Genomic DNA, 13,091 nt, shown 5'->3' on the forward strand with positions numbered 1-13,091 from the left:
ATCATCTCTCCACTTTTCATCTAATTTCTTTCTTTGATCCCACCCGTTAGGTGCTTGGCAATATTTCTGCATGTTAAAGGCCTTAAAAATGGGTGTTGTCATCCACGGGATGTTCTTTGAGGAATGGGAGTTAGGGTTGGTTTTCAATGAAGGACTAAGAGAGGTACACAGCTTTAGTTTATCTGCATCTCCCCCTACCACACCACTCAGAGGAATGTACTTTTATTCAGTATCATTGAACTTCAATCGCAAACGTACCATGCAATCTGCATGTTTGAGGAACTCCTCGCCATAGTCCTTTATTATCTGAGGATGAGCAACTTCTACAATAAGGTCAGCGCATCTGGAGAAGAGAAACAACCATTAATCGTGAGCCTACACAACGAGAAACTTATCAAATAGCAAAAACCTCCATCGCTACATTTCCATTACGACAATACCTGAGACAGGGCCTGAGCTGGCCCTTCCTTGCTCTTGGAAGAGAGGGAGAGCAATAAGGCAAGGAGCAATGACAATACACAAATCCCAGTAAAACACGATGGTGGGTTTGCCAGCCCATTGCCCCTTCATTTCCTGGGTAACCGAGGACATAATCTCTTGGCAGGTTGACCAATCACCATTTTGTCTTCCGCTCAGTTAGCCGCATCATTTAACCCCTCCATCCTGCTTCCACTCATTCCGGTAACCCTTCCCAAGGTCCATGAGATCCTTCTTAAAGGGTGATGTTCCATTCTGGCTACAATACACACGCTCTCATATGAAGGTGGGATCACTCACCTCGCAACAAACTTGTTCAGATCCTCCAGCTGCAATTCCTTACGTACATTCCCGTCCATCTTTTTCTGGTGTCTATTCCACACAAAGGCCAGTTCAAAACCATGTTGATGCCCTTCTTCCTCAATCATACCTGCCAGGTACTGACCTGTGAGATATGAAAAGAAGGTTTTAAGCTTGCATATATACTGCGCTTCAACACCATGAAGCCTTTGCAAGCAGCAAGAGCCAGTAAGTCTCCTATCTTCAGGATTTCATCTGAATAGGAAGTATCCAGAGATTTCTCTGAAAACCAATCAGTGGTGCAGGGGTAGAATCACTGGACTGGTAATCTAGAGACTCCTCTGGAGACGTGGGTTTGAATCCCGCCACGGCAAGTGGTGGAAATTGAATCCAATAAATATGTGGGATGAAAAAATTAATAAGGATCATGAAACCATTGTTGATTGTTGTAAAAATCCCAACTGATTCACAATTGTCCTTCAGGGAAGGAAATCTGCCAGTAGTAAGGTTTATCCACAATGACAAAGTATTCCTTTGTTTATGTTTGAAAGTTTCCCAATCTTCCAGCCTGCCACTAGCCTTTGCAATATGATATACTTTAGTTTTTGCCTTTATAATGTCCTTGACCTCCCTGTTTAGCCATGGATGTTTTTTACCCCTTGTCATAATATGCACTCATGCACATCATGAGGTATAGACAGGCAGTGATAGACACCCAGGTTAGCCAATCAACACACAGGACAGAACACAACCAATCACTAGACAGAACACTAGAGGGGTGTTTCCTACTATAAAACACACGAGGCATCAGCACTCCACCTCTTTCCACTGGTGACAACTGTAGTGACAGTCAGGGTGTATATATTAGTTAGCACCTTCTACACGTGGCTCAGAGTTAGTCTGGTCTAGTTAGTTAGAGTTAGCATCCTTAGAGTTGTAGAGTGTCAACCCACAGCTAGCTGTGTGCCTTGTTACAGAAGTTCAATAAATCGTATTGAACCAACTTCGAAGTTTGGTGTCTGCTTTCCAGTCTAACTGCATCCAGTGTTACCCCAGGGTCAATAACACGATACCGCTCTTACCATCTTCCTCACTGGGATATATTTTAGTTGTGAGGCATTGACTAGCTCCTTAAACAAAACTGCCACTGCACATCAGCTGTTCTCCCTTTTAGCCTTCCTGCCCACGGTACTCGGGCCAAACCTGTCCTCCAGCCGATGTGATTACCTTTGTTTAATTCCATAACGCTAGTGTGGGACGCCACATTCTCGCCCCCAAACTGAATTTTTAATTAATCTGGCGAGTGCAGCCAGAGCCAAGTCCATGACACCACGGATGGCTCAGCTATATGGGGGGGTTCACATGGAGGACTGGAAGAACAATATTGGTCGGTGATTTGATGATATGGGGAATAGATAGGTGAATTCAGGATCATGTTGCGTCTCTTGTGCCAGGCAGCAGAGCACCCTGAGACAGCCAGCAGTCATGGGGCAAGATTCCCTGACCCCCCGCCAGGTCGGAGAATCGCCGGGCGGCGGCGTGAATCCCGCCCCCGCCGGCTGCCAAATTCTCCGGCGCTGGGGATTCTCCGGCCTGCGATGGGCCGAGTGGCCGCCCGTTTTCGGCCAGTCCCGCAGGCGTATGTTATACCAGGTATTTGCCGGCGGAACCTGGCTGCGCGGGCGGCCTCCAGGGGTCCTCGGGAGGAGGGGGGGGGGATCTAGCACCGGGAGGTGCCCCCACGGTGACCTAGCCCGCGAACGGGGCCCACCTATCCGCGGATGGGCCAGTGCCGTAGGGGCACCCTATTCTTCCACGTCGGCTGCTGCGGTCCTCCGCCATGGTCGACGCGGAGATGAACCCCCCCCCGCGCATGCGCTGGGATGACGCCAGCACACGCTGGCACTTCCGCGCATGCTCCAACTCGCGCCGCCGGCAGAGGCTCTTCGACGTCGGTTGGCGTGGCGCCAAGCCCCTTCTCCGCCAGCCGGCGCAGTGCAAACCATTCCGGCGTTGGCCTAGCCCCTGAAGATGCTAGGATTCCGCACCTTTGGGGCGGCCTGACGCCGGAGTGGTTCATGCCACTCCTCGGCGCAGGAGATGCCCGCCGGGCCGATTCCCACAGAATCACGTCCCAGATCCACATGGGTAGAAAGAGGGATGTGGTCCGACAGTGAGACCTTTGGGAGTGAGACAGGGAATCAGCATGGCAAAACTCAAACGCAGTAACACCCCGAATATCATGCAGAGAAATAGGAGGCTGGAGCAGGTGAATGTGGTGCAGGAGGAGGGGGCTTCAGTTTCCTGGGACATTGGGATCAGCTCTGGGGAGGGGGGAACCTGGAGAAGCTGGACATCCTCCAAATATCATTGAGGGGAGGTTTGCTGGTGCTGTTGGGCAGGGGGATGGGAATCTGAGGGTGTATTCAGATGGGCTAAAATCAGAAATAGAAGTAGCAGGCAGAAGATTAAATAATAAATCTGAAGGGCAGAGGAAACAGAGGTTAGAAAACTGGGAACAGAGTTTGGCAGTGTTCAGAGGTATATACTGCAATGTAAGGAGTATAGCCAATAAAGCAGACAAGCTGAGGATACGGAAAGAAAAGCAGCAGTATGATATCATTGGTACAGAAACATGATTGAAGAGGAATGGCAGCGTACCGATCCTGCTTATAGGGTTTTCAGATCTGATAGAGAGGGGGCGGTGGCATCAATTACAGCTGTGAGGAAGGACGGTATGTTCAAAGGATCATCTAATTCGGCCAATTGGATTGAGCTAAAGAAGAAAAAAAGGGCAGTGACATGACTGGAATTGTACTGTCGGCCTCCAAACTGTCAGAGGGAGAGAGAAGAGAAAATAGAGGTAAATCTCTGAGTAGTGGAGAAACAGCCGGGCAGTAAGATGAACACACAGACAAACATACCAATTCGGAGAGGAGTGAGGCCACTCGGCCCCTCGAGCCTGCTCCGCCATTCAGGAAGATCAGGGCTGATTTAACCTCGACCCCACATTCCTGTCGACCCCTGTGGTAATACCAGGTATTGCAGTACCTGAGAGGTGGATGACCATTGGCTAGACCTAGGAGTCTACCATTGGCTAATGTGCATAGCTCCGCCCTGAGAGGAGGGGTATAAGAACCAATGCCGTCCCAGCAGCCTTCACTTTCTGTATCGAAGCTGCTGGGTACAGTTCTAGCTGGTTAAAGCCGATTAGATATGACTCCTTTGTCTCGAGAGTATTGATTGTGCATCAATTTAATCAGCTATTGCTTCTGAAAGGATGGATCTCTGCATCAAGCCGGAGTGCCTTCAGCTCAACCCCCACGCAGACAACTCCGCTGCTATCTTCAAGCACTGGCTGGCGTGTTTTAAGAGCTTCATCGACACGGCCGCCGACACCCCCACGGAAAGGCAGAAAATGCACTTTCTACGCTCCCAAGTCAGCCCTGCAATCTACCCTCTGATCGAGGAGGCGGAGAATTATGCTGCAGCTATCGAGCTGCTAGAAGGACATTACATCCTCCCTCTGAACCAGGTCTACGCCCGTCACCTGCTGGCAACTTGAAGGCAAAGCCCTGAAGAAACACTGGAAGACTTCTATCGGGCACTGCTAGTGCTGGGCCGGAACTGCGGATGCCCGCCAGTTTCAGGGAACGAGCACACGGAACTTTTGATTAGGGATGCTTTCATGGCAGGTATGACTTCTCCCAATATCCGCCGAAGGCTCCTAGAAATGGACACACTGGGACTTACTGAGGCACGGGCCCTGGCGGGGTCTATGGACATTGCGTATAAAAACGCGCTGGCTTTTGCCCCCGGATGCGCGGCGCCCCCCTGGGCTGCGTGGCACCCCGTAACGGCAGCCCCCCAGACCTATCCCCTAACCCCGCAAACCTGCGCGACAAGACGGCCCGCTATCGCTACCGGCCAACGCTACTTTTTCTGCGGGCAGGCGAATCATCCCCGCCCGCGCTGCCTGGCCCGCACCGCCACCTGCAAAGGGTACGGCCACTATGTTGGGGTCTGCCAGGCCCGTGCCGTGGCCGCAGTCTCCAGTGACTATCGGCAGCCTTTAGTTCAGGTCCCGGCCGTCCAAAGCCCACCGCCGCCCTCCTATCCCCAGGCCGCGTGCGATCCACGGGCGCGGCCATTTTGCCCCCCGGCCACTACGCGGATGGGTGGGTGCCGCAACTTTGTCCCTCGCTGCCGCCATCTTTGGCATCCCCGGACTCCATGTGCGACCCGTGGCTGACGCCATCTTGGATGGGGCCTCAAGCCCCCAGCACAGCCGACTCCACGCTGCCTGACCAGAACTTCCCCTTGCTGCAGCTGGCCTCCATGACCCTGGACCAGAGTCGGCCCCGGACGCTAGCGAAAGCCACCACAGCGATCGGCATTAACGGCCACGTGACGTCGTGCCTGATCGACTCTGGGAGCACGGAAAGCTTTGTCCACCCCGCCACGGTAAGGCGCTGCTCTCTTGTAACCCATCCCGTAGCCCAACGGATCTCCCTGGCCTCCGGGTCACACGCAGTGGAGATATAGGGGCTCTGCCTAGCGAACCTCACTGTCCATGGCAGGGAATTCCGCAACGTTCCCGTATCTTGATAACATCACCATCTGCGGCCATGACCAGCAGGACCACGACACCAACCTCCGGAAATTTCTCCAGACCGCGAATATCCTTAATCTGACCTACAATAAGGATAAATGCGTGTTTAGCACCGACTGTCTAGCCATCCTAGGCTACGTAGTGCGAAATGGAGTCATAGGCCCCGACCCTGAACGCATGTGCCCCCTCATGGAGTTCCCCCTCCCTCACTGCCCCAAGGCCCGAAAGCGCTGCCTCAGCTTCTTTAGCTACTACGCCCAGTGGGTCCCCAATTACGTAGACAAGGCTCGACCCCTGATCCAGTCCACAACCTTCCCCCTGTCGACGGAGGCCCGCCAGGCCTTCTGCCGCATCAAAGCGGACATCGCAAAAGCCACGATGCGCGCCATCGACGAGTCTCTCCCCTTCCAGGTCGAGAGCGACGCGTCCGACGTAGCTCTGGCCGCCACCCTCAACCAGGCGGGCAGGCCCGTGGCTTTCTTCTCCCGCACTCTCCATGCTTCCGAAATTCACCACTCCTCGGCCGAAAAGGAGGCCCAGGCCATAGTAGAAGCTGTACGACACTGGAGGCATTACCTGGCCAACAGGAGATTCACTCTCCTCACGGACCAACGGTCGGTGGCCTTCATGTTCGATAATGCGCAGCGGGGCAAGATTTAAAACGACAAGGTCTTACGGTGGAGGATAGAACTCTCCACCTATAATTACGAGATCTTGTACCGTCCCGGGAAGCTGAACGAGCCTCCTGATGCCCTGTCCCGCGGCACTTGTGCCACCGAGCCCTCCACGAGGACCTCTGCCACCCGGGGGTCACTCGTTTCTTTCATTTCATTAAGACCCGCAACCTGCCCTACTCCATCGAGGAGGTCAGGACAGTCACCAGGGACTGCCGAATCTGCACGGAGTGCAAACCGCACTTCTACCGGCCAGAGAGAGCGCACCTGATAAAGGCTTCCCGTCCCTTTGAACGCCTCAGCATGGATTTCAAGGGCCCCCTCCCCTCCACCGACCGCAACACGTACTTCCTGAACGTGATTGACGAATACTCCCGGTTCCCATTCGCCATACCCTGCCCGGACATGACCACGACCACCGTCATCAAGGCCCTCCAGGGTATTTTTACACTGTTCGGTTTCCCCGCATACATTCACAGTGATAGGGGGTCCTCTTTCTGAGCGACGAACTGCGTCAATTCCTGCTCAGCAAAGTCATCGCCTCCAGCAGGACGACCAGTTACAACCCCCGGGGAAACGGGCAGGTAGAAAGGGAGAACGGAACGGTCTGGAAGACCGTCCTGCTGGCCCTTCGGTCCAGTAATCTCCCAGTCTCCCACTGGCAAGAAGTCCTCCCAGTGGCCCTTCACTCCATCCGGTCGCTGCTCTGTACTACCACAAACTAGACACCTCACGAACGTCTCCTTGTTTTCTCCAGGAAGTCCTACCTCTCTCCCAACCTGGCTAGCGACACCCGGAACCGTCCTGCTGCGGAAACCTGTGAGGGCGCACAAGTCGGACCCGTTGGTCGAGAGGGTCCACCTGCTGCATGGCAACCCCCAGTATGCCTACATAGCGTTCCCCGACGGCCGCCAAGACACGGTCTCCCTTCGGGACCTGGCGCCCGCCGGAGCCCCACGCGCACCCGCACCATTGCCCCCAGCCCCACCCTCCCCGCAGCATCTGACCGAAGGGTCAGTACTGCCGCCGCCCCGACCCAGCGCCGAACAGGCACCGACGCCCCCTACAGACGCCCCTCCTCCTGCCCACTTTTCGCCCAACAGCGCCGCCTAGGGGTGGCGAAGCTGCCTGGGAAGAAGACACCACGTTCCCGGAGCCACAACCGCTGGGGCCCCCACCAGGATCATCGCCGAAGCCCAGACGCTCCAGAAGGATGACCAGGCCACCCGATCGTCTGATTGCTGCACCATAAAACAACAAAAAAAGAACTTTTTCTGTTACCCTCGACATATCGGTACCTCCATACCTGGTCCTACTATGCAAAAGGCGACAGTAACGCTGGCCATCACCCGCTGGGTTATTTTTTTAACAGGGGGTGAATGTGGTAATACCAGGTATTGCAGTCCCTGAGAGGTGGATGACCATTGGCTAGACCTAGGAGTCTACCATTGGCTAACGTACATAGCTCCGCCCTGAGAGGCGGGGTATAAGAACCAATGCCGTCCCAGCAGCCTTCACTTTCTGGATCGAAGCTGCTGGGTACAGTTCTAGCTGATTAAAGCCTATTAGTTATGACTCGCCTTGTCTCGAGAGTAATTGATTGTGCATCAACCCCCCAATAGCCTTTCACCCCTTTTGTTAATGAAGAATCTATCTACCTCTGCCTTAAAAATATTCAAAGACCCTGCATCCACTGACATTTAAGGAAGAGAGTTCCAGAGACTCTCCACCTTCTAAAACTGGAAATGTTAGCTGCGGAAAATGATCTTGAACACATTCCTGGATCTCATGCCTCCCTTGTCCCTTTGCACAATTCCTATCCCATTCTATATTTGGATAACTGAAGTTCACCACTATAGTTACTCTTGGAAGGTCCCTTCCTGTTGATTCTCTTATTCCCCATGTCTTTTATTTTGCCGTTATCATTTTGATCTGGGTGACACGGTAGCACAGTAGGTAGCACAGTTGCTTCACAGCTCCAGGGTCCCAGGTTTGATTCCCGGCTTGGGTCACTGTCTGTGCGGAGTCTGCACGTTCTCCCCGTGTCTGCGTGGGTTTCCTCCGGTGAGCCAGTTTCCTCCCACAGGTCCCGGAGAAGTCAGCAGCCGGCGTTGGAGTGGCGGGGTGGGATTCAGGCCCCCCCCCCCCCCCCCCCCCGGCGATTCTCCCACCCGGCGGGGAGGTCGGAGAATCCCGCCCTCTGTTTCTGTAGTTCACCAATCTTATTAACCACACCCTGTGCATTCACACACATGTACATTAACCCTGACTTCCCCATCACTCTGATTTCATCTAATAATTGCTTATTAATTCTATCAAACTCTCCAAGTATTCTATTTACCTTGAGACTTCTCTCTGATACAGCCCTGAAGGAAATCAGCTATTTCTGATAGGTAAAAGGCCATTTTAATGTAAATATTAAATCCCAGTCTTTAATACCCATTTTAAAATAAGGATTTCAGTATTCATAACCTTAGGTCATTGATGCACGATCAATAACTACTAAAACGAGGTTGTAGTACAACTGAAGGCTTTAATAAGCCAAAAGTATTCCCCAGCAGCTCAGGTACAGAATGAGGGCTGCTGGGACGGCACAAGTTCTTATACCTGCCTATCGGGGCGGAGCTACCATACTCTACAGCCAATGGTAAAACCCCTAGGTTTAACCAATGGTACTTCAGCCTTTCAGGTACCATAATACCTGATAATACCACAGTCATGACAAAACACATAACTTAAACAGAAGTACAAAGCTTGACACATCCACAAACTAATTGAAAGAGAAAAGCGACATTTTTACTGACAATATGAACGGACTATTGTTCTAATGAGCAGATTTCAAAGTAAGTTTCATATTAAGAAATGAGCTGTACCAGTAATCAAGATCAAGGTCGAAATAAGCACCATAGCAACATGAAGCCACCATTGTTCAGAATATGGATAAAGTGAAAGTCAGCAGGAAACCAGTAAAAACCAGACTTGATTGCAGCACAAAATCAGATTCCATAGCACAGACAAATATTCAAACATGAAACATTTAAAACTTATGTTGCACATTGAGGATTGACAGTTAACCATCAAATCAAATGTATTTGAAACTCACCCAAACCAATTAGGACGACATAGAGGTATGGACAGATGGCCTCAGACTGATAACATTTTCCTTAAACACGACAGCCATTTTCTATCCAGGATCACTCTATACTTTGATCTAACTACTTGCTATCCTTTTTTTTGTATTTTCACTTTTCCACTCTAACTCTTGAAGTTCATGCAAGCTGTTTTGCTTTAAGCAAGAAACCATTTCTGTATTATTTTTGAAGGTTCAAATTGTTTTATCAATTACTTCTCTTTAAGTCTTTTGCTGGCAAGGCTTTATTGAGAATAGATTTAAGTTTCTCTCAATTGTAATCAGTAGGGGCAATAAAAGATTCTTACTTGCATCCGAGAAGTGTAACTCAAATTTTTACCGAGTTCTATAGTGTTTGCGAGACTGCACTTGAACCGCATGGTAGATCTCTACAAGCCTCCTCATCAGTTAATACTTCTCCACTTTCCACTGCTAGTTTTTCTCCTCGACACTCTGACTTTCCCCTCTAGTTCCATCTTCCAGCCAATCTAATTTAAATTCTCCCACTAGCAACCCTCCCCGTGAGGACATTAGTCCCAGTCCTGTTAAGGTGTAACCTGTCCTTCCTGTACAGGTCTCACCTGCCCCTGTGCTGATCCCAATGCCTGGGGAATCTAAAGTCCTCCTACTTATTCCACATGTTGAACTGCTCAATCTTCCTTTCCTTATACTCACTAGCTTGTGGCACTGGGAGTAATCCAGAGATTACTGTTCTTGAAGTCCTGCTTTTTAATTCCCTTCCTAACTTCCTAAAATCTGCTTTCAGGATCTCATCCTTAACCTACCGACGTCATTGGTCCCATTGTGAAGCATGACCTTTGGTTACCCCTCCTCCAAATGAAAGTCCTGCAGCTGCTCTGTAACATCCTTGACCCTGGCACCGTGCCACTCTGGAGTCACATCAACAGCCATAGAAAATACTGTATGCTCCCCTAACTATGAAATCCCCCACCACTAAAGCACTTCCCCCTGTGCAGGCTCTTACTACAGTCCTTTGAGGAACTATCTTGCTCCCCAGTAATCAAAATGGAAAAGCAGTTAGAAAGCGAGAGAGCCTCAGTGGATTCCTGCACGACCTGCCTGTTTGACGGTCACCCATTCACTCTCTGCACGTCTTACCTGTGGTGTGACTATCTCCCAAAATCTTCTAACCACATAATCCTCAGCCTTACATAGACGCACCACAGTGACTCCAGCCACCACTCGACGTCCACAACCTGGGGTTCAGACTTCTGCAGCTAGTGACACTTTCATATCTAGGCTTACTCTCCAGTTAGTGCCGAGGGAGTATTGCCAGAAGTAAAGGCATTCTGATGAAATCCATAGAAGAATCCATAGAATCCCAACAGTGCAGAAGGAGGCCATTCAGCCCATTGAATATGCACTGATCCTCTGAAAGACCTATCTATGCCCACTCCCCCATCCTTTCCCCGTAACCCCAGCTAACCTGCACACTAGCTATGAAATTCTTTGAGGATGACCAGAGGTTGTGAAAGGGGGTATAAAAATGCAATCTTTTTTTCTTTCAAACTACCTAAGTGACCAAACCCGATTATCCCAATTCTCCGAACGTTCCTCTCTTGAGCCATTGAAGCCTCTGGACTGATCTTCCCCCGAGGTCTCTGCTGGGAAACTCTCCTGAAAGACACAATTAAAGGAGAAGGTGAAGGCCTGCTATCCCTTGTCTCATTCAACACAGGTGAGGGAATCCCACTCAATGTTGTCAACTTTTAATGGCAGCTCATTGGTCTCGAGTGTCAAATCCACATGGCCTTCGGCCCACGTCTCAGTGCCTCACATGAATACATTTCTATTTGTGGGAGCTTTGTGTGTACAGATTGGCTGCCATGCTTCCTACATTACGCCACTGAGTATTAACGTTCCTGTTTGTCTGCCACACAAAAAACTGAAAGCTTCATGTACAAAGAAAATGGACTACTTTCAGAAGTAGTTGATTGTGTAAAATACTTTGGGCACCTGAGCCAGGATTCTCCAATCCCGCGGCATAGTTCTGTCGCCGGCGTGAAAAGTGGCGGCAACCACTCCAGCGACAAAGGTCCCCAATATTGAGGAATGCTCCCCTACCTAAGGGGCAAGATGACCACCGGAGTGGTCCCCACAGCTCCAGCCGGCGCGGAACGGCCGGCGCGAGTTCGCACATGCACGTGGGTTCCCGTCTCCACCCGGCCCCCGGGCAATATGGCGGAGCCCTACAGGGGGCCGGCACGGAGGAACATAGGACCCCATGGAACCAGCCCACCCGCCGATTGGTAGGCCCCGATCGCGGGCCAGGCCATCGTGGGCCACCCGCCCCCCCCCGGGGTTGGATCCCCCCGCCTCCCCCTCCAGGACGGCCCCCGGAGACACACCTTCCAGGTCCTGCTGTGTGGGACCTGAGTAACCCACGCCTACAGGACTCGGCCAAACACGGCCGCCACTCGGTCTGTCGGGGCTCGGAGAATCGCCGGGGGGGGGTTGCTTTCAACGGCACCCGACCGGCGCGGTGGTGATCCCATGGGCGCCCGAGAATCAGCGGCGGGGTGCGATTCTCGCGTCCCCCCGGGGTTTCTCAGACCCGACGGGGGGTCGGAGAATCCCGGCCCATTGTGAAAGGTACTTGAGGGGGATGATTTAACCAACGTGTTGCACCATCGCGAATCTGGGCTCAAAAGGTAAATAGCGGGAAAGGCCAAATTCGAAATTCATGCCGGGCGTGAAGCACTTCATTCCGCCCACTCCTGATGCAGAGTTCCGGATCACACGCAAAGATGCTGAGAATGTCATTAACCCTCATTTGCATTCATTTCAATCTCATTAATGAGATTGAAGTCAAATGCAGCCTCCTGGGAATTAACCGGCTACCCAGCGCGAAATCACATAGGCGTCATTTAGTACTCTGTATCTGTGAGGCCTTCAAGCCATCTTTAAATATTGTAGAGACCATTAACAGGGGCAAGCACAGCTGCAGCCTGTCTGTCCCACCAAACACTTCCAGGACAGAGCCCTGTGCCTGGTACTATGCTGAAGGTCACTTTAACTCCCTTTGACTGTGAGCAGCCTGTAGCTTCATAGATGAAGGTGATTTCAAATGAGGAATTAGCCTTGCTAGCTGTGTTAGCACTTCATTCTCCTCAATGCTCAAGTGCCTTCTCGGGGGCACACGGGCCATGTCTCAGAGGATGATTAGTGCACAGCATTTCAAGCAGACTTTGACAGCTGAACAATATGCCTGAACTCTAGGAGTGTCAGCACCATCTCCTGCGCCCAAAGCCTTTGGGACTCCTCCAATTGGCTACGCAGTCACTGGAATCTCGCTGACATCCCCTCCTGAATGTCATGGCTGTATCCTATCATCTGCATCAGCTCCGGGAAAACCTTATCCAGAGGTTCGGCCTCTAACTGGGTCCAGGGATCCAGCAGACCTTCGACTGCTGTCGCCCTTGGATGTTCCTGCCTCCACCTGGTGTTCAGATTGTGCCCCAGACGCCTGCCCACTAATGTCGCCCACCGAGATGTGAGTCTCTGCGATGGTGGAAGGTACGGGTGATAGCGAGGATGTCTCAATGGTGGTCACCTCAGAACTCTCTGCCAAGGTGGTCTCTTGGGTGGCGGGAGTGGTGGGGGGGAGAGGGTATGACTCTGGATAAGGTTTGACAGAAATCTTTGGATCCTCGCTGTCTTCAGGTGATGTCCCGGAGGACTGGAGAATAGCCAATGTTGTTCCTCTGTTTAAGAAGGGTAGCAAGGATAATCCCGGGAACTACAGGCCGGTGAGCCTTACTTCAGTGGTAGGGAAATTACTGGAGAGAATTCTTCGAGACAGGATCTACTCCCATTTGGAAGCAAGTGGACGTATTAGAGAGAGGCAGCACGGTTTTGTGAAGGGGAGGTCGTGTCT

At 51.7% G+C, this 13,091-nt stretch overlaps 1 protein-coding gene across 7 annotated transcripts in view; it reads right to left on the bottom strand.

Annotated features, from left to right (window-relative positions):
• Positions 1 to 13,091, bottom strand: part of aspdh (aspartate dehydrogenase domain containing) — a 47,037-nt gene that overhangs the window by 20,298 nt on the left and 13,648 nt on the right. For 5 of the 7 annotated variants that reach the window (XR_011936637.1, XM_072485558.1, XM_072485559.1 and 2 more), the window contains exons 2-4: positions 10,728 to 10,831; positions 778 to 922; positions 259 to 343 (exon numbers count right to left, since the gene is read on the bottom strand). Coding sequence is in view for 6 of the 7 variants with exons in the window: in XM_072485558.1 (XP_072341659.1) it covers positions 259 to 343; positions 778 to 922; positions 10,728 to 10,831 (334 nt within the window). In the remaining variant the exon portion in view is untranslated. The remainder of the gene's footprint in view (positions 1 to 258; positions 344 to 777; positions 923 to 10,727; positions 10,832 to 13,091) is intronic. The other 2 variants (XM_072485563.1, XM_072485562.1) reach the window with 1 other exon arrangement.

The sequence above is a fragment of the Scyliorhinus torazame genome, chromosome 20, assembly GCF_047496885.1.
Source record: "Scyliorhinus torazame isolate Kashiwa2021f chromosome 20, sScyTor2.1, whole genome shotgun sequence".
NCBI lineage: Eukaryota > Metazoa > Chordata > Chondrichthyes > Carcharhiniformes > Scyliorhinidae > Scyliorhinus > Scyliorhinus torazame.